Source organism: Piliocolobus tephrosceles, chromosome 5, assembly GCF_002776525.5.
Source record: "Piliocolobus tephrosceles isolate RC106 chromosome 5, ASM277652v3, whole genome shotgun sequence".
Taxonomy (NCBI): domain Eukaryota; kingdom Metazoa; phylum Chordata; class Mammalia; order Primates; family Cercopithecidae; genus Piliocolobus; species Piliocolobus tephrosceles.
Window position 1 is genome coordinate 63654142 of NC_045438.1, and position 27370 is coordinate 63681511.

The window sequence follows — 27370 nt, forward strand, 5'->3', positions numbered from 1 at the left end:
CTCACATTCTAGTGATCTATGTACTGATCTAATTTTCTCTTCTAAATTAAGACTCCATAAAAGTGGAGACTCTTACTCATCTTGGTACCCACTACAGTTCCTAGAAATATGCCAGCCTTCTATTAAGTACTCTGTAAATATTTGGTGGATGATTAGGGAGAAGTGTGAGTAAAATATTAAAAGTGTAGGACTGTGTCTGTTACCCTGCATAAGGGAACAAACAAATATCTAGCATGTTTATTTAACCAAGTTTCCTTCTGGAAAGAAGAACCTTCCCAAGAGGAGATACTATTTGCTGGTCCACTGGATATGTTGGTGAAAGTTACAACCTCTTCCAGCATATACTGCCCCATTAATCTTCCTGAAACATTATTCTAGGTACCACATTCCTGCTCAAAACCTAAAATGACTCTGGATTATGGTAAGAAGACTGTTTCTCTGCCTGGTTTTGATGGTAGAATCTGTCTGAGATCTTTTTCATCTTCATTTCCCTTTCCTCTCCAACATGCACTCTGCTCTCATTAGGCATCAGTCTGTCCCCCTGAAACATGTGATGCTTGGCTTCGGATTATGGTTGAAATACTTTTACTCCACTCATCTACATTCTGCTTGCCTTTCCAGGTCAAGATCAATTTCCTCTTTAAATCTCCTGTCTTGTTGGAGCCTTTCCAACCCTTAGCATCCTTACTTTGAACTCCTGATATATTATGTAACTAGTGAGCACAGTTCTTTAACGTAGACTGTTATAGCTACAAGGAATGACAGATCAGTATTCATCAAAACTGATGGTATAAAAATAAAATGAAATGAAATAAAAGGAATGACAGAAATGTGCTGATCACATCATGCATTTCACAATTAGACCCAGAATGGTGAAGTGGTTAAGTGATCTGCCTAAGGCAACTCAGCTAAATAGTATATTTTTTTGGTGGGGGGAGTCAGAGTCTTGCTATGTTGCCCAGGCTGGAGTGCCTTGACTATCCTCAGACATGATCATAACACAGGACAGCCAAGAACTCCTGTACTCAGGTGATCATCCTGCCCCAGCCTCCCAAGTAGCCTCCCAAGTGTGTGCCACAGCACCCAGTGTTAGCTAAACAGTATTTGAGTTAGTGACTGGAATTGGTATCTCCTGACTCAGTTGGGCCTCTTTCTACTCTGCTTTGCTGAATAATATTTGGCTCATGTTATTTCCTTTACTAAACTGTAAACTCTTTGAAAGAAACTTCTTACATACTTCTTTTATATTCCTCATAACATAGGCATACAGATATAGAAGTACTTAAGAAATAGCTGCTGACTGGCTGGGCATGGTGGCTATTTTGTAATCCCAACACTTTGGGAGGCTAAGGTGGGTGGATCACCTGGGGTCAGGAGTTCAAGACCAGCCTGGCCAACATGGTGAAACCCCATCTCTACTAAAAACACTAAAATTAGCTGGGTGTGGTGGGGTGCATCTGTAATCCCTGCTATTCGGGAGGCTGAGGCACAGGAATCGCTTGAATCCGGGAGGCGGAGGTTGCAGGGAGCCAAGATTGTGCCTGGGTGACAGATCAAGACTGTGTCTCAAAAAAAAAAAAGAGAGAAAAAAAAGAAAGAAAGAAAAAGAAAAAGAAATAGTTGCTGACCACTAAGTCAATGTAGTAATCTTGGAGGGTTGGATCTTACATAGCATATATTTCTTGATTAACAATAAAAGAGAAAAGAATGAAGCAATATTTAACCCTATATAAAATATGTGAAAATCTTATAATTCTTAAGATATTATGGCTCCTTTGCTTCTTTCTAGTTTTTTTTCTCAAAATCTTTTGCCTGACTCAATAATATCTTCACCAAGCCATTTTAAAAAACACAAATAGCAATTCTAACAATTTCCAAACTTTTTTCCATAAAATATATTTCAAAGTGATAAAATGGAATATACCTTATTAAATATTCTAATTGGCAATGTAACAAGTAATTGCTAATTTTGGGTCAACTGATCTAATCTGGGGGAAGGTACTATGGAAAATAGCAAATCATACTCTATGATAGGAAACAAACACTTAAGGGTTACTTGATTAAAAAAAAAATTTCTGTTTAAGAAAAACCAGGCCAGTTGATAGGTAAGCAATAGGAAAACCATTAGTGTTAAAGCTTTTTTAAAAAAAAATCAAACAAGTACTTTTAAAGTGTTTTATATTCATATTAATTGGTTGCATTAGACTTGTTTTCTCTCAGCACTTTACCAATCTCTTCATACAGGTCTTCTGTTTAGAGAGCTATTCTTAATTATTATTTTGAGCTCTGATACATTTATTATTAAAAGCCAAATGAGATAATTTATCTTTAAATTAAAAACAAATTCTATTTTAAAAAATTAGTGATCATGGGCATGGTGGCTCATGCCTGTAATCCCAGCACTTTGGAAGGTTGAGGCAGGGTAGATTGCTTGAGCCCAGGAGTTTGAGACCAGCCTGGGCAACATGGCAAAACCCTGTCTCTACAAAAAAATACTAAAATTAGCTGGGCATGGTGGTGCGCGCCTGTAGTCCCAGCTACTTGGGAGGCTGAGGTGGGAAGGACTGCTTGAGCCTGGGAGGCTGAGGTTGCAGTGAGCAGTGATTACACCACTGAACTCCAGTCTGGGCAAAAGAACAAGACCCTGTCTCCAAAAAAAAAAAAAAAAGAAAAAAAAAGAATATATATATATATATATATATATATTTAAATTCATATTTCTTAATCTTTGTACTTCTTAATTATTATCTCAGCAAATGAATGACATATTCCTCTCAAAGACTGAGACAAATGTTAAATATTAGTTTCTCATACTTTGCTAGAGTAGAAGTGACCTTAAAACAAACATGAGGACTTGTGTCTACTATTAGATCTGATCCTCAAAATAATATTACAGAGAACATATTGAAAGTATACAATTTTTGGCACACTTACTCTTCCATTGAGACCCTCTGGGAATCCTTGGGCATTTTCTCCCCATTACAGGACAGACAATATTTTTGAACCATTTCAGCTAACAACATGACATAAATACATTCACAGAAAATGAAAGCGCGTTTTCTCCCTCAGAAGAGCTTCAGGCTGCTGAGTCTGAGAAGCCCATGGCTTGCAGAGCTTAAAATCTGCAGCCCTGAGCAGCATCATCTAAGAAGCTGCTCTTGTCTCAGTTTGGGAACAGAAGCTGGGCAGGATTGTCCAGCCTCACTATGTGTCCTATTACAGAAAATTTGCCAGTAAAGAAAGGAGGAAGGTGTTCTCTTTATTCCTTTAATCCTTCTTTACTCCCTTTTCATCATGGAAACGTTCACAATTATTCTAAGAGGCTACAGTTTTCAAATTTCTAAACCAGACCCTCTTTTTCAGACATTTCGTTTTTCCTTTAAAATAGTAAGATATATATATATATATATAAAACTTTTAACCTGATATACAGTGATTTCTTTGGAAGATATAATCAATCAACAATTAGTAAAAATGGATCCCTCAGTCCAATCTCCAGTCTTACAGAGAGTTCACTTTTTCTTTTATGTACAAAATATCAGAACAAAATAAATTCATATAAGAAGTTACTTGTGTACATCTTACTTTTAAAAATCAAATTACAAGTCAATTATGGGATTTTATTCCAAAATCTCCTTTATCATTCTGAGGACTCGTGAAATAGGCTAGGTCTAGGTGTGTATGGTAAAATTTTGCTCCTATCTTAACATGTCTTATATTTCTTCTCACATATTTAACTGCATTCCCCAATTTGGCATTGCAAGGCAAGTGAAGGCCTGGGGTCTTGCAGGATTCAGTGTTGGTTGAATGGTTAGGTAAGATGACCCTTGAGGTGCCTTGCAACATCAAGACTATGACTCTTTAGTTTAAGGATTGACTAGGAATGTGGATGGGGAAAGATAGACAAAAGACTTACAGCTCATTTGTGACAATGGATTCATATTCCTCCCTACAAGAATCTGACCCATTCTCTATTAAGATCTTTGCAATCTCACTTCTGTCCTCCTGTCACCATGCTGTGGCCAGGCTGATCGGCTGCCTTATTTGGACATGGCAAGGCCAGATGTCAGGAAATGTGGGAAATGAGCACACACAGATCAGCAATGCTACCAAAATGGTCTTGCTGCTGGGAAGGTAAAAGCCCAAGGATATTCCTGGGCTGCCTCAGCTCTGGTGATTAATGCCCTTATTCCTTGATGCTAATTACCACTGTTGGCATCTCAACACCATCAGCCTTGACTCTTGGCCAAATAGTAGAGATAAAAGCTATTCATCCTTTAGTATTATATTTACTGAGAGTGAACAAAGCACAGGACACAAACCAGAAGTAGCTCCCAGCCAGTGGTTTCACTTGGAATAAAGCTAAATAAAGCATAAAACGAGCAAGAGAAGGGAAATGTTACTTAACAACTCCCTAAGGGATACTATGTGGTACACTTGTAAGTCTAAGGATATATACACTAATATGATATAATCAAGATTAATAGAAAAATGGAGGCCAATACACTTATCTGATGGACTTTCATTTCTTGAGTACTAAATACCAAAGAAGAAAGGTAATAAGCAAGAAGTTGATAGTGAGCAATGCGTACACCCATGCATATCCATCAACTGATATATTTTTCTGCCTAGACTTTTTGCAAACACACCTGGCCACCTGTCATTATTTTTAAGATACAAATAACAAACTGCTCTTGCAAACAGTTACTTGTGAGTACAGTTATTGGTTAAGGAAACAATTTTCTGCAGGTGTAAAAATTACATTTCTCAATAAGGAAAATTTGGGTCTAGTCAGTCTACTCATTAGGCTTTAGAATTCAGCTTTCCTTGTTTTCTTTCGGTAGGATTCTTTCATTTTTGGTCCATGAAAGTTTAACCCTAAAGCAAGGAGTTCTCAAACTTTTTGGCTTCAGGACTCCTTTATACTTTTAAAAATTATTGAGGAACTCAAGGAACATTTGCTTATATGGGTTATCTCTCCTAGTGTTTATTGTAATAGAAATTAAAACTGAGAAAAATTTAAAATATGTATTAATTCGTTTAAAGTAACAATTATAAAGCCACTACATTAAGCCCATCAAATTAACACAAATCACATTTTTATGAAAAATACTTCTATTTTTTGAAATGAAAATAACTAAGAAGAATGGCATTGTCTTACATTTTTATAAATCTCTTTAACATCTGGATAAATAGAAAATAGCTGGATTCTCATATCCATTTTTACATCTAATCTATTGCAACTCAGTTATTTGGGTTGAAGTATATTAAGAAAATCTAGCCTTACATGGATATGTAGTTGAAAGAGGGAAACGTATTTTAATAGCCTTATCAGATAATTGTGGATATTCTTTGACGCTACATGAAAACTCAACAAGAAGTTACTGCCAAAGAGTACACTGTGGAAAGTGGGAGAAAGAATAACTTTAGGGCAAAAAAAAAAAAAAAAACCCCGACAAACATTATCTCAGACAAGTGTGATGAAGGTTAGCATCAACAGTTATAAGCCATGTTGACAGTATGAATCCTTGACGTGATGTGATCAAAGTAGTACTTGATCTCTGTGGTTCCCCCAAGACTATCATTCCTGTCTAATCATAAGGAAAATGTCAGACAAATCCCAATTGAGAGACATTTTACAAATACCTAACTAGTACTCAAAACTGTCAAGATCATCAAAAACAAAAAGTCTGTGAGAAACTGCCATAACCAAGAGAAGTCTAAGGAGACATAGCTAAAGGTAATGTGGTATTGTGGAACAGAAAAAGGACATTAGGTAAAAACTAGGGAAATCTGAATAAAATATAGACTTTAGTTAATAATGTATCAATATTGGTTCATTAATTGTAACAGATATACCATATGAATGTAAGATGTTAACAGGGGAAACTAGATTAGGAAGTATATGGAAACTCTCTGTACTAGAGTCTTGATTTTCTTTAAGCCCAAAACTGTTCTAAAAATAGAATCTATTCATAAATTTTAACTTGAAAAGAGGTCATTTTTAAACTGTTAGTTGCAATGTAGAAACTGAAACAATATCAGTATACTTTTTGAATTCTGTTATATTAAAATCCATTAGTCTTTCCTGCACTTTAAGTGGATCTTTTGTCATGTTTTATTTTGTAAGAGCATGCATTGGTTATTGGAAAGTATTGGTTCATTGAGTTATGTAGATCTTCCAAATGTTGACACATTTAATTAAACAATTATCAAACATTGCATGTGTTAATATCACCATCAATCTCATCTGAAAGACGTTTAAGAATTGGGAAGCTGTCAAGCGCATGATGGCAGAAACAAGTTTTCCAAAATTCTAATTTTCACTTGTTTGCTCAAATTTTATCACTGGCAACAAATATTGTCAGTTGTTTTCCTTGAAATGACAGTCTTATTTCATTCATTTTCAAGAAAATGTCTGTCAAACATTGTGAGAAAATGTCTGCCAAATCTGAATAACCATAGTTTGTCTGTCACTCAGTCTTCCAAGTAAAAATGGAATTCTGTGAAAATAGTGGCTAGTTCAGCTTGCAACTCAAACAACTGTACAAGTGCTTTTCCCCAGGACAGCCTTCATATTTGATATAGAGCAGAAGTGTTTTATTACATGTACTTTCACTTCATCACAAAGAATATTCAAAAGACATGTTCTCAAAGTTGAGATTTAACAAAATAATTGTTACTGCTTCTTTAAGGATATTTTAAAATGGAACTGGGTTATTTATTTATTTATTTATTTATTTTTACTGTGAGCATATGATCAGTGAAAAATACAGTATCTTTTGGTGCTATTGCCTTGATTCCTGCTAAGGTGCTGGCAGTTTCACCCATCAGTGCTTTTGCATCATTACTGTAAATACTACCAGAGTGAAAAAGGCAAGAAGTGTTACAGACAGTTTAGATTCCCAGGACCCCTGAAAGGGTCTCAGGGACTCCTAGAGGTCTATAAACCACATTTTGAGAACCACCGCCTTCAATAACTGTATTTCTGACTCCTCCACTACCCTCGGATTAAACCAAGTAGCTATATCAAGGTAAGGAAAGGAAACCTGAAAGCTCATGTCATGTCCACAGAGATGGATCTGCTTCATGTTCATTTGCCACAGCTCTGATATGGAGGGAATGGCAGGGAACAAAGACCGCCCAAACACATTCTCCTCCACCCTCCCACACTTCTCTAATACAGCACTTCCCAACCTTTGTCATGGCAGGAAGAGAAAGTATTTTTATTAATGGGCAAAGGGATGAGGCTGCCTAAGGCTTGGGGACCCTTGCCTGGAGCCACAAACCCTGGAGATACAGCCTTCAGAAGAGCAGAGGGGCTCGTAGCTGGACTTCCCAGTGGGTATGCCAACACACGAGTTGGGCAGGTCTGTACTAAGGTTTTCAACACAGAGGGAGGCTCTCAGGACTGGGGGATGTCTGTTCCCCATTCAGCTTCATGTTCCATAAAATTCTTAAAGCTTAGCTCAGATGTGAGAATTCACAAATTATCTGATTACACTTTATTTTTGTTGTTGTTATTCATTTATTTATTGAGACAGAGTCTCTGTCACCCAGGCTGGAATGCAGTGGCATGATCTTGGCTCACCACAACCTCCACCTCCTGTGTTCAAATGATTCTCATGTCTCAGCCTCCTGAGTAGCTGGGATTACAGATGCCTGCCACCACGCCTGGCTAATTTCTGTATTTTTAGTAGAGATGGGGTTTTGCCATATTGTCCAGGCTGGTCTTGAACTCCTGACCTCATGTGATCCGCCTGCCTCGGCCTCCCAAATAATTACACTTTAAGATAGAGTCCAAAGTATATTAAAGATTGAGGAAGAACTTGTCCAGAACATCTTCAGATACAATGTAGTGATTAAAAGCACAGAATCTGACTCCCAAACTACCAAGAAGTCCAAGCTCTGGCTACACCACTTATTAGCTGTATGACCTTGGGAAGGTAACTTAACATCTTGGTGTTTAAAATTCTCTACCTATAAAATGTGGACAATAATAGTGCCTATCTATTATAAGTATCAAATGAATTTATATATAAAAGCGCTTAGGATGATACCTGATGGGTGGCTATATTCGTTATTATTATGTACGTGTTGCAGGTTCTCCTAACTCAGACTGCTGAACATGACAGTACTGAACTATAAATTTACAAAGAAAGAGAATCCAGGAGATACCAAGAGGCTAGATGTTAACCTGCAGGATTCCAAATCTGAGGAACTGTGCTTGGAACAGTGAGGGAAGAGGTATGCAAACAGCAGAATGTGCCTGGCTTTTTCATTTTACTTATGGCATATGTCAAGGGCTTCCAATCTAAACCTTCTTTTACCTTATCAAGACATAGGTAAGTTTCTGTATTATTTTTTCCTTGGAAGGGGCCATGACTCAAAAATAATCATTATGGACTGTTAACCAATCTACTTCTTGCCAAAGACTTTTTCATGATGGTATCAGGTGATTGGGCAGGTCTTGGGCTTCAAGAGCCTTCTAGAAAATTAGGACAGATGATCCAAAGCTGGGACTGTCCCAGACACACCAGATGCCTGCTTCTTTACCTTAGGTTGGATGTGTTGTTATCTTTACTTAATGGTTTTTGGCAATTATTTAGCCTGGCTCATAAGATCATTATAACTCATTAAGAGTTTTAGGTTATATCTGAAGTTGAGGGCTTTCAATTGTCCTCTTCATTGCAAGAAATCAATATCCGAATTGCAGTTACAAGGTTGCAAAGCAATGCAAAATCATCATAACAAGAAAATAGTCACAAACGAACTAGCTACTTAAAAACTTAGCACTTCCTCAAACATCCCTCATAGCTTAACATAGCTTAAACATCCCTCATAGCTTAACCCCACTTACCACGTCAATGCCTTTTGCAAGTCATTCAGCGCTTGCGTAATGTAGTAAACACCCCACAATTACAGTCTAGATAAAGGGCAAACCTGTCCATGCAAACTCACTGACAAAAGAAGATCTGGCCAACTTGGAGAAGAAAAAAATCAGTAAATAATAACATCACAAAAACTTCAAAAGAAAGTAATTGACAAGGCTGGTCATGGTAGCTCACATCTGTAATCCCAGCACTTTGGAAGGCTGAGGTGGGTGGATCTCTTGAGGCCAGGAATTTGAGAACAGCCTGGACAACGTGGTAAGACCCCCATCTCTACAAAAACTTTTTTTAAAAACTAGCCAGGCATGGCGTTGTGTGCCTGTAGTCCTACCTACGGGGGAAACTGTGGTGGGAGGATTGCCTGAGCCCAGGAGGTCGAGGCTGTAGTGAGCCATGATCATGTCGCTGCACTTGTTCATTGTTTAATCTAAGAGTTTAATTTGTAGTTGCTATTGTAATCCACATTGTTATCAAATAAGACAAAACGATTTATTTTTATAAGGGCTATTTCATTTTTCAAGATAAAGTCTCAATCAGTCTTCTTCCCCATCACCCCTGGATAGTAAATAAACTGGAGATTTTGGTCCCTGATAAGTGGCCTTTTCCTGTTACTAAGACTCCTAAAACAAGGAGCATATTTTAAAAATGCAGATAAAACTCAGTGTCTGCTCCAAAAGAGACCATCTTTGCCTTCCTCCCCCAAGATTCAACACGCCTGTCTTTCCCGTTCCCCACTGGGTCCTCTTCTGCAGAAAGTGGAGGAGCTTCATCTTTGGGATATACAAGATTCTTCTCAAGTTTATTTTTTCTTGCAAAATAAGTCAAACCTAAGTGGGAGCCTTAATAGAATTTTGTCAGGAGATGTTAGGTTATCAGGACCTTAAAGATTGATCTAGGAGAGGTCTGAAAGGTCCGTATCACCCAGAATGACTTTCACTAATAGAAAGCAACATTACCACCCTATTGAAGGATCCTCATTGATCCTAAACTTTACTGGTTCTGAAGTGCTAAATAATTGCTTTTTTGAGACGGAGTCTCGCTCTGTCACCCAGGCTGGAGTGCGGTGGCGCGATCTCGGCTCACTGCAAGCTCCGCCTCCCGGGTTCACGCCATTCTCCTGCCTCAGCCTCCCCAGCAGCTGGGACTACAGGCACCCGCCACCACGCCCGGCTAATTTTTTGTATTTTTTTGTAGAGACGGGGTTTCTCTACAAAACCCCGTGTTAGCCAGGGTCGTCTCAATCTCCTGACCTCATGATTACAGGAGGGAGCCACCGCGCCCAGCTGTCACTAGCTTTTAAGAAAAACACTCATAAAATGGCGGCAGGTATACGTATTTTGTCTTTTCCCTTACTGAAAAGCAACTGTTCTTTAGTTACCTAAAAGTCAAGATAAATCAGAGACCAGCTAGAATGATAAATTAAGCATGTCAATCGAGAAATTAAGCTTAAAATTCTATCTAATTTGAATTTGTTTTCCTCAAGATTTGCAATCAATAAATACATTGCATATCCATTGAGTACTGAGAATTCCAGATTTTTTAAGACAGAATTCATATCTATAATGAATCTGCAGTCAAGATCTTTCTCAGTTATATGAATGTGTGCATACACTGGTAAACATTTTTTTTCTGTTGAACATATTATTTATTATATAATATAAATGTTACAGTTACAGAAATTCACCATCTTTGACTCTGGCCCTAGTAGGTCCGATGTTATGGCAATAATAGATGGGCAATGAGTACAAGGGGTAGAAATTATTTTATGTGATGCTTCCTTGGATCGTGCTAGCATTATTTCATCTTCCTTTTTCCCACATACTAACTCTCAGCTCAAATATTTTTCCAAAATCTCTTATGTTTGACTTTTACAAAACGGATTTTATTTTTGCTTCTAGCAACAGTTGACAGTTCTCTCTGCATTTCTAATTTTGCATTAGAGCCCTTCTAAGTGCAAATTTTGTGCCAATATCTATAACAAGCACATGGCAAATATAGATGAGTATTTCCCTTAATGAGACTTTTAAATCAGTTCTGACTCTGTGAATGGTATTTTAAAATCTGAAATGGGCAGAGAGGAAAACATGAAGTATTTTAACATGTGAAAAGGCCAGTGAGTCTGGACGTGCCTGGATACTTACTCTCTCACACAGCTCTTCAAATGTGCAGTCGGCAACGGTTCCACAGGCTTTATTCAGGCGCAGCTCTCTGCCTTGCACTTTTAGAATCCTTGGTCTAGTTACTATGGGAACATGAACAAAGACTCAATCTTGTCTGGATAATTACTATAAAATTCATCTCTTACAGATAGGAAATGCATAGCTTGATGAATAATAGCACATGATTCAACACATAAATTAGACAAAATGCTGATACAATGACTGCCACTTGAGCGTGGCATCAACCCATATACAGCAATGGAACTTATTAATTGGTCAGTGGAGATTGGGCATTGTGTTCTAAATGTATTCTCTTTCAAGAGAAATTAACTTACGTACAATCATTTTGTTTCTGAGCCAGCTCATCAAACAACTTATCCATGACAGCCTCCACATCAGCTTCACTTGTGCTACAGTGAAAAGAATAATAGAATATGAAATTAATAACACTTGAAGCCAACATCAAACAGCTGCCTGAGTCTGCTTAGCTTTTTGCCCGTAAAAAAAAAAGAACAGGATGTTATGCTCTAAATACAAACATTAGATTTAGAATACACTTAAAAGCAGAGAATATTAACTCAGGTAGATGATTCTGCCTTATTTGCATACACTGAAAGACTTCTGTGCTTCTAGCTGTTTCCAGTAATGAGACGATACAGGCAGAGTAAATCCATTAATACCATGTGTACACAATGAGAAGAAAGCTTCTGGCTCTCTCTTGCATGCAAAACAAGAGCAAATAGACAAGGCAGTCAAGCATCCAGCAAAGTATCCTTTGAAATCTCTACTGAGAGGGTACGTGTGAAATTAAATATTGAAGCTGCATTAAAAAAAAATCAAGTCAAGCCACTGACTGAGAGGATCAAACCTCCAGAATTAAATTACTACCTTCGAAATACCAACTTGATCTGCACATCAATAACTTTGTCAGACTTCTAGTATAAGGACAATTACAGACCACACAGTTTCTCTCAAAAGTCTCCTTGTTGGAAACTGAAGAAAACTCTCTCCTTCTGTGATGCCCACTGTTACAGCTACTATGAAGTTAGTCTCATCACAGAATCTTTTGTATTCTAATTAGAAATCACCATATGGTTTAGGGAACTCATATATAAATGTGATGATGCTGTGGCCTTTTTCCTCTCACCTTTTTTTTTTTTAAGAGGGGTGGTAAATTAGCAGTCAATAAAATAACTGGCAGAAGAAATAAACTGTTAAAAAGAGCTTCAAGTAAAAATGTAAGTTTACTTCAACTCCACATACAAACTTTTACAGGATGACTTGCCAACATGCTTAATTTTGACACACAAATCACTCTTACGTCGTAGTGGAAGCAATTAAACTAAATTCTGGACATTCACCTTACTAAAGCCTTATTGAAAATTAGTATGACAGGCTATCTTTTATTTAGATTAAGCTTAAACTAAACAACTTCTCCCTTGAGATAATTATCAGGTGGTAGGCATTTAACACACAAGCACCTAATTCTTCAACTGTTCTACAGCAAATGTCTTTAAAATGCAACAAAGCACACAGCTATTTTGAAAGATTGAAATTGTCACATTCCAAGTAATAACCACTCCACTTCAAAGGACGTTAAAAACATCATTCGCAATAGCCAACTTTGCAGGAGAAATGCTGTTTGATTTCCATGAGGTCTGGTATCATATTCAAATAGAGTGGTATTAAAATAATGAAATGACACTATAGAAAGTAATTTTAGAAACAGAAGCAATCTTAAAGGTAAAAGAAATCACACAAACCAATGTAAATGTCAATGCCCATGCCAAGCACATGTCTGTTTAGACATTATTGTTGAGAATTCATTTGGAACCAACATCACCTTTGGTGTATACAAGCAAAAGAAGAAGAAGAAGAAAAAAAAAAATCTTAAAAGTGAGCTACTTTTTGAGCCCATATGGCCAAGACAATCTTAACAAAAAGAACAAAGCTGGAGGTATCATGCTAGTGAACTTCAAACTATACTACAAGGCTACAGTAACCAAAACAGCATGGTACTGGTACCAATACAGACACATAGAACAATGAAACAGAGTAGAAATCTCAGAAATAAGACCACACATCTACAACCATCTGATCTTCGACAATCCTGACCAAAAAAAAGCAATGGGGAAAGGATTTCCAGTTTCATAAATGTTGCTGGGAAAACTGGCTAGCCATATGCAGAAAACCAAAACTGGTTTTACCCCTTCCTTACACCTTATATAAAAATTAACTCAAGATGTATTAAAGACCTAAATGTAAAACCCAAAACCATAAAAACCCTAGAAGAAAATCTAGGCAATATCATTCAGGACATAGGCATGGGCAAAAATTTTATGATGAAATCACCAAAAGCAATTGCAATGAAAGCAAAAATTGACACATGGGATCCACTTAAACTAAAGAGCTTCTGCACAGCAAAAGAAACTATCATCAGAGTGAAAAAACAACCTACAGAATGGGAGAAAATTTTGTAATCTACCCATCTGACAAATGGCTAATATCCAGAATCTACAAGGATCTTAAACAAATTTACAAGAAAAAAGAAAACAAACAACCCCATCAAAAAGTGAGCAAAGGACATGAACAGACAATTCTCAAAAGAAGGCATTCATGTGGCCAACGGACATATGAAAAAAAGCTCAACACCACTGGTCATTAGAGAAATGCAAATCAAAACCACAATGAGATAACATCTCATGCCAGTTAGAATGGTGATTATTAAAAAGTCAAGAAACAACAGATGCTGGTGAGGCTGTGGAGAAATAAGAACGCTTTTACATTGTTGGTGGGAATGTAAATTAGCTCAACTATTGTGGAAGACAGTATGGTGATTCCACAAGGATCTAGAACCAGAAATACCATTTGACCCAGCCATCGCATTACTGGATATATACCCAAAGGAATATAAATCATTCTATTATGGGATAAATGTAAATGCACATGTATATTTATTGCAGCACTATTCATAACAGCAAAGACAGGGAATCAACCCAAATGCCCATAGTGATGGACTGGATAAACAAAATATGGTACATATACACTATGGAGTACTATGCAGCCATAAAAGGAACGAGATTACGTCCTTTGCAGGGACATGTATGGAGTTGGAAGCCATTATCCTCAGCAAACTAATACACGAACAGAAAACCAAACACCACATGTTCTCACTCATAAGTAGAAGCTGAACAATGAGAACACATGGACACATAGAGGGGAACAACACACACCAGGGCCTGTCAGGAGCAGGGGGGAGGAGGGAAGAGCATCAGGATAAATAGCTAATGCATGTGGGGCTTAATATCTAGGTGATGGGTTGATCGGTGCAGCAAACACCATGGCACACATTTACCTATGCAACAAATCTGCACATCCTACACATGCACCCCAGAACTTAAAATAAAATATATATTTTTAAAAAGTGAGCTGGTCGGGCATGGTGGCTCACGCCTGTAATTGTGGCACTTTGGAAGGCTGAGGTGGGCGGATCACCTGAGGTCAGGAGTTCGAGACCAGCCTGGTTAACATTGTGAAACCCCGTCTCTACTAAAAATACAAAAAATTAGCCAGATGTGGTGGCATGCGCCTGCAATCCCAGCTACTTAGGAGGCTGAGGCAGGAGAATCGCTTGAACCCCTGAGGCGGAGGTTGCATGAGCCAAGATCATGCCATTGCAATCCAGCTTGGACAACAAGAGCAAAACTCTGTCTCAAAAAAAAAAAACAAAAAACAAAAAAAAAAGTGAGCTGCTTTTTAAGGAACATAGCGAAAACAGAGCAACACCACCCACTCAGTATGGTCTGCTGTCATTTAGAAAGTTAATCTTTCCTTAGCACAGGCACATTACTCAACATAGGGGGAAAACTGAATTCTGAAAAACAACGGAGAAAGAAGACAGGCCTCCAAAAGCATATTTGGTGAATAAATAATTCCTTACAAACTTCCTCAGTGGTGATTTCTTTTTTACTCTGTGGTCTCGTATATACTATATTATCAAAATGTGACTCACTAAACTTCAGTCAGGTCACCTCTCCTAAGTCACCTGTGAAATTATAATACCTGATTCTCTATATAGTGAAATTACATGTGAAATATCACAAAATTATTTTTATTATAACAGTGTCTTATAAGAATTCTATTATAGTTACTCAGAAGTTACAAATGCAAAATAAAAAATTTTATTGGTGTAATCCAGGCATGGCGACTCATGCCTGTAATCCTGGCACTTTGGGAGGCCGAGGTGATCAGATTACTTGAGGCCAGGAGTTGGAGACCAGCCTGGCCAACATGGCAAAACTTTATCTCTACAAAAAATACAAAAATTAGCTGGCATGGCGGTGCATGCCTGTAATCCCAGCTACTCAGGAGGTTGAGGCACGAGAATCCTTGAACCTGGGAGGTGGAGGTTGCAGTGAGCCAAGATCATGCCACTGCACTCTAGCCTGGGCTACAGAGGGAGACCGTGTCTCCAAAAAAAAAAAAGAAAAGAAAAGAAAAGAAAAAGAAAAAGAAGAAGAAGAAGAAGAAGAAGAAGGGAGGGAGGGAGAGAGGGAGATTGCACCACCACTGCCCTCCAGCCTGGGCGAGAGAGCAAGATTCCATCTAAAAAAAAAATAGATAGCTCGGTGGACAAGAAGCATATGTAAAATCATTCTTTTTCTACTAGTAATAACAACTGCAAAGCAAAATAATAAGATGCCATTCTTTTATCCAAATTGGCAGAGAGAAGGAAAAAGATAAACTATCCCAAGCAAGGAAAATGGATATTCGTTTAAAAAAATATTTTAAACTTTTTTGTTGTATATGTTAAGGTGTACTACATGATGTTTTGATATACACAGTGAAATTATCACTACAGTCAAACAAATAGACACATCCATCATCTCACAGTTACCTTTTGCGTGTGAGGGCTTGGGGGTGGTAAGAGCACCTAAAATCTATTCTTTTAGCAAATTTCCAGTGTACAATACACTATTTTCAACTATAGTCCTCATGCTATATATTTGATCTTTAGACTTAGTCATCCTTTGTAATTGCAACTTGCTACCAAAAGAGACCTACCTCTCCTCATCCATTCCCCTTCTCTTCACTCAACCCCCCATCCCTGGTAACGACTACTCTATTCTATTTCTACATATTTGATTTCTCTGTTTCTAATTATTTGACTTTTTTAGAAGATACCATTTATAAGTGAGATCCTGTAGTATCTGTCTGTATCTAGTTATTTTACTTAATATAATGTCCTCCAGTTTTATCCATGTTGTTGCAAATTGCAGGATCTCCTTTTATAAGGTTTAATAATATTCCATTGTATATATAGACCACAATTTATCCATTCATCCATCAATGGACACTGTAGTCTTAGAGACTTTTAAACATAATGCTTTCCCAGTATGCTCTGTTCTGTATAATGACTCCAGAGGAACTTGGGGAATATGAAAAGAGAAGAGTAAGCAAGTTTCAGAATGAAGCAAGAAGGCAAGAGGAAAACATGGTACCATAATTATATTTCTTGTCCAAGTATCCTCTGGTGTAAATAGGAGGCAACATATTTTCAAATTTTTAATAAGAACATGATGGATTTGGGAGGCCAAGGTGGGCAGATCACGAGTTCAGGAGTTCAAGACCAGCCTGGCCAACATAGTGAAACCCCATCCCTACTAAAAATACAAAAACTTAGCCGGGCATGGTGGTGAGCACCTGTAATCCCAGCTACTCGGAAGGCTGAGGCAGGAGAATCACTTGAACCCGGGAGGGGGAGGTTGTAGTGAGCCAAGATCGTGCCACTGCACTCCAGCCCGGGCAACAGTGTCTAAACATAAAAAATAAAAATAAAAAAGAAGAACATGATGGAACATCAATTTAAATGAAACAGTCTGAATTTCATTTCTATGGCCCTATACTATCTTAGGGTGATGGGAGATCCAAGAGTATTGATCAAAACAGATTTGCATCAGAGGTTTAGTCCAAGAAATATGATCAGGTCCAGTCCTGGGGCCAGCGGTATTTAGTTCAGTCTTTTACAGTGTCTCTGCCTTCATCATAGTTCTGAAGGTTGAGAATTTGTGTTCTCATTAATTATTTCCAGAGGTTTCAAATCTCACCCTCAAGAAAGATTCACTCACATTCACCACATTCCACTTAGTCACCTTTTAGGAAGATGATCAATTGAGAAGAGTTGAAATGATTCCGTTAGCATGTCCTCATCATTTCTCCCTCCCTGTGGTTGACCAAGATTCTGGTCGACCAAGATTCCTGTTTAATAGTTTATTACAAAGAATATCTTAAAAGAAATAAATACGCTGGGCGCAGTGGCTCACACCTGTAATCCCAGCACTTTGGGAGGCCGAGGCAGGCGGATCACGAGGTCAGGAGATCGAGACCATCCTGGCTAACACAGTGAAACCCCGTCTCTACTAAAAACACACAAAAATTAGCCAGGCGTGGTGGCGGGCGCCTGTAGTCCCAGCTGCTGGGGAGGTTGAGGCAGGAGAACAGCATGAACCCGGGAGGCGGAGCTTGCAGTGAGCAGAGATCGCGCCACTGCACTCCAGTCTGGGTGACAGAGCGAGACTCCATCTTAAAAAAAAAAAAAAAAGAAAGAAATACACAGCCAGATGAAGAGATACATACAATGAGCTCTGCAAGGGTCCTTAGCACAGGAGTATCTGTCCCCCTTGGAGTTGGGCTGTGCCACCCTCCTAACATGTGAATGAGTTCTTGTTCATGTTCCTGTCAATCTCCTCCTGTTAGGTTATCTCAAACAACACTCTCATGTACAGCTGGGAGGAGTATAAAAATAGTACCAGATTTCAGGCAAACAGATAATATTTAATGAAAGTACTAAAAATGCATATGTTTTTATGAAATATGAAACTCATAGAAATTTTACCTATGGACATAATAATGGTTAACTACTACAAGGATGATCACTGTAATACTGTTCCTAGCATCACAAAAGTGAAAAAGAAATGTCCCACAATGGGGAATTTGGTTAAGTACATTTGGATACACTTATACAATGGAACAGTAAGCAGTTCTGTAAGTGCAATATTTCCCTCTTGTCCTGGAATTACAATTAAGCCACAAAGTTGATGGTTAGAGTGCTAAGTATCCCCCAACTTTCTAAAGAGAGCTGCAAGTGAGCCACTTAGTGTCAACAGCCACTAGGTCTAGACTTCTGCCCTCATGGTTATATAAGCAGTGACACTTCTATTGCCACCCCTCCTCCACCATCTCCTGTTATACCCCACAACACAGTGTCTTTATAAGGAAGGGGAAATGGAACAACAACAGTCACTAGCCTTTGGGTATAGTATGTGTGATAAGAGCCTTTCCCTCCCTTCCCCTTGGGAAAGAAGAGGATGACTTATCCTCCCCAAAGGCAAGTGATGGGGGAAGTGTTCTCTAAGAGAATGACTTGGAAAGATTAGGGAGCCTAGAAGGAACGACTGGCATTGCTTTCCTTACTTGGATGAGCAGAACCTTAATTGATGGGAAACCAGAAGGTGAGAGGCGGAGTACAGAGCCAAAATGAAGCAGACCAGTTCTCACCAAAGAACTCTCCAAAGGCTTGGCACTAGCAGATACATTTGAATATATAGGTAAGGAGTTAGGCTGCAAACAGGGGTATCTGTTTGAAAATAAGATAAAGACAGTTCCTTAGATGCCCTCCTTCTACTTGGATAGCCAGATTCCTGCCGCCCTCCACTCCAGCAGAAACTGGCAAGTCTCAAATTGTAATTAGGGGAAACAAGCCAGGCTGACAGGACCAGGGGAAAGCAAAAAGAGAAAGTAGTTAAGTCTGCCTTTCTTGATGGTCTAGGACATATACTCCTCCTGTGCAAATAACTCACAATCTTCCTGTGCCCAGCTATCACCAGACACTCAGTAGATAGAAAAATGCAAGTTAGTTCACTGCAACCATGGCATTATCACTGCACAAAACCCTCTTCAGCACACAGTACAAGTACCATCTTATAAAATCCCCAGCAAGCCTCTGTCTCCTTGCAGTCACCTTCTTTCTTGCTGACCTGCCTGTTGCACCCTTACAACGTATTTTCATACTTTCACTAATATATTTGCCTTTCTTTATCCACAACTGTCTTCTTACCACTCACACCACCAGCCAGACAGTCATTACCTATAACAGTAAGTAGCAGCTGGGGTAGATTTAACAATGAAGAAAAAGGAAGAGAGCCTTTTACTCTCTTTTAGGCTTTTACTTACTAAAAGCCTATATTAAAATTTTCTTTTCTTCTTTTTTTTTTAAATGTCCCTTGAGTTGTATAAAATTCCACATATTAAATAGTGTAACTAACAACCTGTACCTTTTCAGCATCCAGAATCCTACCAGCAAAACTTCTATCCCAGGAATTAGAAAGATTTACCTTTGGAGGAAACTGAACCGCCAAAAGAAAGACTTACAGACATTCACATTTGGAGTTCTCCAATGAAAAACATGACCAGCCACCTTATCACCCTCCAGTGAAGCCCATCAATCAATAAAACTCTGCTTATGCACTCAGAACTTCTGATCAGCTTTTTAATGCCTCATTCTTTCATGTGAATGGACAACCAAGTATTTCCATAGCTAAAAGACAAAGACCAAAATAAAGACATTTTTAAAAGGACCTTGGAGGAAGCAAAGAAAAAAACAAGAGAGCAGAAAGGGAAGAACACACTATAATATGCTTGGAGAGAATAAGTAAGATATTGCACCCATAAGACAAAGAAGAATGCTGTAAACCAAAAGAACAACAAAGGCATAAGGAAGAGCTCTAAATAGGACTGCTAGATCCAAAATGCAGGAAAAGGATTAAAAAAAAAGTTGAGGTCATATCAGAAAATAGAACAAAAAGACCAATAAATAAATAAATAAATAAATAAAATAGAAGAGAAAACAAAAGAACATTAGAAGATCACTTCACAAGGTTCAGTTCAATTCACAAAGTTCAGGAGGAGTTCCGGAGAATATGAGGTGGGGTGGAGGGGTGGGGAGAAGAAAAGAATCAGAATAAAATTGACTTTCCTAGAACTGCAGGACACTACTTTCTAAAGTTGACAGGGTTCAATGAATACCCAGCACAAAGAATGGAAAAAAGCTCCATTCCAAGGCATATCCTTATGCAATTTCAGGAAACCAGGAACAAAGAGACTATTCTAAAAACTTCAAGAGGAAAAAACAGGTCAAATATAAAAGGTCAAGAAACAGATTCACATCCAACTTTGTAACAGCAATAATGGAAGCTTGAAGATAATAGTATAGTGTCTAAAATATTCTAAGAGAATATTATTGTGTGTGACAACCATGATGAAACTATTAATCAAGTAAAATAAATACATTTTTTGGACATGTGAGTTTTCAAAATATGTATTTCCCATGTACCCTTCTCAGGATGATACTCAAGGGTGTGTTCTATTTAGAACAAGGGAGAAGAGCTCTGCTTCTAATAGGACCAAGTTGGCTCTGCTTCAACCAACCCTCTCTGTTGATAACAACTATATGTAAACTCTGAAAAAATATAAAAACAGGCATCTGAAGGCATGGGACAGTGGACAGAAGTGAACAGATTCTGGTGAGGTGCTGACACTTGGGAGAAGGGACAAATATGGGGTTAGGTACACAGTTTTACAGTTTTCAGACTAAAGACAGTGTAGTCAGTACTGCTCACGTCAACTAAAAGTCCAGTAGAAAACCTGCAGCCCTTCTGGTATGAATGACCAGAGGAAAGTTCAAAGTTGGGAAATCCCAGAAAACATATTCCCAAATTCCCAATAGATATTAACCTTTAAAAAGTCCTGAAACCATAAGTTATTTGTATTTATTACATTTTATGTGTTTTTAAACAATAATGCATGCCCATAATAATAGTGAATCATTTCTCTACCATAGGGTTATACTAAAAGGTTCAGTAGTTTTCTGTAAAATAACAGTATAATAATAAATGCATGGCTTATCACTATTATAAATCAATGTGCTGTAACAAGATTATATATTACAATAACATGTAAAAGTGATCTCTACCTGATACAGACATGCAAAGTGGAAAACATAAGACCATTAACACAAAATAAATGCTAAGTAAAACTTACTTTAAAATGTAAGTACCCAGTGGCTCACACCTGTAATCCCAGCACTTTGGGAGGCTGAGGTGGGCAGATCACCTGAGGTCAGGAGTTTGAGACCAGCCTGGCCAATATGGTGAAACTCCATCTCTACTAAAAATACAAAAAACTAGCCGGGGGTGGTAGTGGGCACCTGTAATCCCAACTACTTGGGAGGCTGAGGCAGGAGAATCATTTGAACCTGGAAAGCAGGAAGTTGCAGTGAGCCAAGATCATGCCATTGCAATCCAGCTTGGGCAACAAGAGCGAAACTCCGCCTCAAAAAAAAAAAAAAAAGTAAGTAAGTAACTCAAATATTTAATATGTAAAAGTTATTATTTTTAAAATTAAAGACTTCTGAAACATAATGCATGAATTACCCTATCTGACAGTCCTGATCTTTGCTGGTGGACGAATATTCTAGACATAGAAAAATTATTTCATTTTGCACTGACATTGGTCAAATCTCTGCGACTGCATCTTAAATCAATTTCAAGTTGGGTATAAGTACATATTGCTTCATACAAGCTCATTTCCCTTATTCATGTGTATCTGACTTCTGTCACTCAACATTATGTTTGTGAGATTCATCTATATTGATGTGTGTAGAAGTAGTTTGTTTATTTTTGTCACTGTATTGTATTGCATAAAAATATCACAATTTATTATCATTTTACCGGTGATGGGTGCATTTGTCTGCTAGGGCTGCCATAACAAAATACCACAGACTGGGTGGCTTAAGCAACATATATATATGTATTTTTTTTTTCTTCTCACAGTTCTGGAGGCTAGATAGAGGCCAAGATCAAGGTGCTGCCAGGATCGATTTCTGGTGAGGGCTCTCTTTCTGGCTTGCAGATGGCCGCCTTCACTATGTCCTCACATGGCCTTTCTTTCCTCTGTGTGCACATACTCCTGGGGTCTCTGCCTTTTCTTATGAGAATACCAGTCCTATTGGATTAAGGCCCTATCCTTACAACTTCAGTTAATCTTAGGTACCTCCTTAAAGGCCCCTATCTCCAAATATAGTTCCACTGGGGTAAGGGCTTCAACCTGTGAATTTTGGGGGACACAATTCAGTCCATAACAATGAGCATTTGTGTAGTTTACATTTTGGGGATTCTGTGAATAGTGCTACTATGAACACTCTAGTACGTTCCTTTTGGTAAACTCATATATACATGTCTGTTGGGCATATGGCTAGAATTGCTGCTTATGGGGTATACCTATTTTCAGTTTAGGAGATGTTGCCAGTTTTCCAATTGGTTGTAGCAATTTATATTCCCACCAGTGATACAAAAAAAGTTCCATTTTCTCCATTTCCTTGCCAATACTTGGCATTTTCCATCTCTTCCATTTTAGTGGATATGGTGGATAAATTATAAATGACTTCAACATAAGTTGCCTCAAGTTTATATTTTAACAAGGATGGGGCAAAAAAACACAAATATAATTTAATTAACAAAAGACTTAATCCATAGCGTAGTGACTCATGCCTGTAGTTCCAGCTACTAGGGAGGCTGAGGCAAGAGGATCACTTGAGCCCAGGAGTTTGAGGCCAGCCTGGGCAACATATGTTTTAAAGTGTTAAACATAATACTTTTAAAAAGTTAAATTAAAAATAAAAGAACTAATTAATTAAAAATAAAAAAATAAACAAAATAGTTAATCTAGAAACATTTTCTCAATTGTCATGATACGCATAAAATTTTAAAACCCGTGCTTCAAGATATCTTCACTTTTTAAAGTAGGAAATTTTAAGAACATAACTTTATTGTAAAACCTTTAGCAGCAGCAGCAGCAGCAGTGACTCTATGACTCTAGGGCCCTCTTGTTAGTTCTGTAGTGAAACCATTTAAAAAGATAGCAACATCACCTTACACTAAAAATCTCTATTCAGAAATATATCCATGCTTGTGAGGCTCTAAAGAAGGATCAGGATCATCTCATTTTTAAAACTCTGGTATTTGGGACATAAGACCTAAGGTCAGCAACAAGCCTATATGAAAAACAAATGTACAAAAAAAACCCAAAAACACAAAGATATAGATTACATAAAAATAAAAACTGATTAAAATTAAACTCAAACTGTAAACATAATTGAAAGATATTCCAGCCTAACCAGTAAAATTTGAGGAAGTAGAGACATCTGGTAGTCAACAGTAGTTGTATGGAAAGACCACAGCATGAAGACGGCACTAAATTTAACTTTCTTTTTTTTTTCAGTGTAAATAAGGAGCTAAATTTAGAGTTTTCTTTTGGGGCTACAAATGTTAATGTTACAATGCTAACGTTACATAGCATAGAAGAAAATATCCTGTTCAGTTTTGCATAATTCCATTTTAACCACAAAGAAGAGTATCTTGAGTAATAGCGACCTGGGTAGCATAAAAATGATCAGGCGGAAATCAATAAATTAAGTTCAGATGCTATAAATCATCTCCCCTTTCTTCTCCTAAGGAGAGACAGACACTGAGTAAAGATAAAGAATTTAAGTGACTTCCTTTAATTCCTGTGAAACAGCTTCATTCTGAGTAATTGCCCCATCAGTGGGATGCTACTATAAAAGCAGGCCTTTGTGCAGGTAATGCAAAATAGAAAGTCTACCCACAGATAATCAAAAGTTGATCACAGTAAAGAAATTGAAGTCATTTCTGATGAAGAAGCAGAGTGACTCTTTTCAAGTGTTTTTGTTTTTTGTTTTTTGAGGGGAGGGGGTTGGGAGGTAGAGTTGAGGAGCAAAACTCAACAGAAGATGGGCTCTTTTTTCTTTTGTTGTGCAATGCCCTGATAAAACCCATCCATTTCATTGCTTCTGTCACCTTTTGTTAAACTCAGAAACTGCAGCGGAGGGGCAGGATCCTATTTTCTATTGAGTAGTACCACTGTGTCTTTAAGTCAGAAAAACCCTGGAATCGACCACTGTTCAGTTGCCAGGAAATTTGGCATCAACTCCTACAGGAATTCTGTGAGTACAGTACCCTGGATGAAAAGCCTGAGTGCTTTGGGAGTATGAGAAGCATGATTTATTTTTCCATATTAAATTAGTGAACAGAGAGGAAAGTAACCAAGTCATTTCCATTTTGAGAAAAATTCTACAGCTAAAATCAGGCATTCAACATAAAACTTAGACTCAAAGAAACAGAACATGTCAAAAAAGACCTTATTATTGCTGGATCATTTGAAATTCTCAACGAAAATTCCAAGACACTTGGGGGTTTCTGGAAGAGGGTCACGCATGAATTTAAATGGAAATTAATTTCTTCAAGAACCTCCTACTTCATTAGGATTGACTCAAGGGAACAGAATGCTACCCACACTTTGCTTCTTTATCCCTTTTCAAAAATCAACAGCTTGTTAAGGTATCAACAAGTAGAATAGGGTTGGCTTTCCTTAGTCCCTCTCTCTCCATGTTCTCTATTCCAGAGAGCCAAAGTTGATTTGACGCAGAAATTTCCCCTTCCTCTTAGAGTTCCTTGCCAAACTTCCCTGGCAGTGAGCCTTCTCACTCTACTGATTGCCTGTGCATTCATGCTGTACAGCTCTTTGTCCTCAAACCAAACATAATCTGGGGCTGGAGGCAGGTCTAAAATTAAGTTGGTTTATACTTGCCTTAATATAAAACAGACTTTGTTGCATTTCAAATCCTGTAGGTTTGTTTTACATAACGAAATCAGTTGTTAGAATGGATTTTGTCTGAATATTTATCTTCTCAATCACTCAAAGGCTTAACTGACTGTTCAGAGATTCATTTCAGTTTCTAAATTTCCCACCCTTCTCAATCACCTGGAGAGTAACTTACCTGATTCCATTAATCTTGACCTGTACATTATGCAGAAAGTGGTAACTAGCACCTTTAGCTCTCAAATTCCAGACCTTCACCTCCTCTTCTCAGCCACAAACTCCCATATAAAATTTCTATCAAATCCATATATTGTATTTTTCTCCAAATAAATCAGTGCCATAACATCTAGAATTGTAACTTGGTAGACATAAAAATACTTCTTTTTAAAATGGAATTTCAGAAAGGCTATAATGATTGAGAATTAAAAAAAAAAAAGAGGGAGAAGAAGTTGGAGAGTAAAAAGCTCTAACTCCTCTTTAGGAGAAAGAGATAGTCACATCCACTTGGGAAAGAGAAAGGGAATTTTTTTTTTTTTTTTTTTGACAGAGTCTCACTCTGTCACCCAGACTGGAGTGCAGTGGCATAATCTCAGTTCACTGTAACCTCTGCCTCGCAGGTTCAGGCGATTCTCCTGCCTCAGTCTCCTGAGTAGCTGAGATTACAGGCGTGCACCACCATACCTGGCTAATTTTTGTATTTTTAGTAGAGACAGGGTTTCACCATGTTGGCCAAGCTATCTTGAACTCCTGACCTCAACTGATCCACAAGCCTTAGCCTCCCAACGTGCTGGGATTACAGGCATGAGTCACCACACCCAGCTGAGGCCAGGGAGTTTTAATAGCTAAAAATGAACACAGAAAATAACTAAAGACCTAGGGTTTTTGCCAGATCAGCTTTTCTTATGCAGCAGATTGATCTCCAGTTATAACTGAGATCTATTTGAAGATGAAATAACACAATGAAAATTCTAAGGAAATCTAAAAACCCTCTTCTGTATTTTTATATGTATAAGAATACATATTATCTACTAATATACACATTATATATATACACAATATTATTTACACTCTACTAGATGACTGTGGCCATACAATTGGATATTTTGTCAATGTGTTTAGCTGGATATAGTGGGCCAGCTCCATTCTGGTTCTCCTGCTGGAAAACAAACACTATTCAGTAAAGGAACAGGAGATAAAAGGCATACTAAACTGACTGGTGGAACCTGATACTGAAGTCTCTATTAGATGGACTTCTTTTTTTGCTGTACCACTTCGTAGGTGCTGTTTCAAATGGTGAAATTAATTTCTAATTCAGCAGTCTTTGAGTTAATGCAAGATTAATTAAGATTTAGATGGACATCTAAATAATATCAAATGTAAAATTTTGTGATTTGGGGGTGGTTTGTTGGTTTGTTTGTATTTTGAGACAAGGTCTCACTGTGTCACCCAGGCTGGAATGCAGTGGCACAATCATGGCTCATAGCATCCTTGACCTCCTGGGTTCAAGCGATTCTCCCACCTCAGCCTCTCAAGCAGCTGGGACCACAGGCACACAACACCAAACCCAGTTAGTTTTTTTAACCTTTGTAGACATGAGGTCTCTACATGTTGCCCAGGTTGGTCTCAAATTCCTGGGCTCAAGCAATCCACCCATCTCAGCCTCTCAAAGTGCTGGAATTATAGGCATGAGCCACCGCACCCAGCCTTTTGTGATTTTTAATTTTTAAATTTTTTTTTTTTTTTTTTTTTTTTGAGACTGAGTCTTGCTCTGTCACCCAGGCTGGAGTGCAGTGGCACAATCTTGGCTCACTGCAAGCTCCACCTGCCAGGGTCACACCATTCTCCTGCCTCAGCCTCCCGAGTAGCTGGGACTACAGGCACCTGCTACCACACCTGGCTAATTTTTCTGTACTTTTAGTACAGACAGGGTTTCACCGTGTTAGCCAGGATGGTCTCGATCTCCTGCCCTCATGATCCATCCACCTCGGCCTCCCAAAGTGCTGGGATTACAGGCATGAGCTGCTGCACCCGGCCAGCCTTTTGTGATTTTCAATAGACACAAAAAAATTTTTTTAAACAGTCTACTTGGGCTGGGCACAGTGGCTCATGCCTGTAATCCTAGCACTTTGGGAGGCTGAGGCAGGTGGATTGCTTGAGGGCAAGAATTTGAGACCAGCCTGGGCAACACAGTAAAAACCCATCTCTGCCAAAATAAATACAAAAATTAGCTGGGCATGGTGGCACGTGTCTGTAGTCCCAGGTACTCAGTAGGCTGAGGTGGGAAAATGGCTTGAGTCGGAGAAGGAGGCTGCAGTGAGCTGAGATGGCACCACTGCACTCCAGCCTGGGCTACTACTGAGCCAGACCCTGTCTCAAAAACAAACAAACAATAGCAAGAAACAGTCTACTGGATCATGTCCTATAAAATATAAAACAAAAAGTTGTTGTTTTGTTGTTGTTTATAATATACAGCTATACGTAAGTGTACAACAGGGCTTTACTCATTCATAAAATATCAACAGGAGTTCTTATGACAAACATACTACTGTGCATCTACTTTTGAGAACCAACTATATTTCCCCACAA

The 27370-nt window shown here is 38.2% G+C and overlaps 1 protein-coding gene across 1 annotated transcript in view; it reads right to left on the minus strand.

Annotated features, from left to right (window-relative positions):
* Nucleotides 1-27370, minus strand: part of AFG1L (AFG1 like ATPase) — a 219225-nt gene that overhangs the window by 29237 nt on the left and 162618 nt on the right. Inside the window, exons 9-10 of the mRNA XM_023205967.2 lie at nucleotides 11390-11460; nucleotides 11033-11133 (exon numbers count right to left, since the gene is read on the minus strand). Of these exons, the coding sequence (XP_023061735.2) occupies nucleotides 11033-11133; nucleotides 11390-11460 (172 nt within the window). The remainder of the gene's footprint in view (nucleotides 1-11032; nucleotides 11134-11389; nucleotides 11461-27370) is intronic.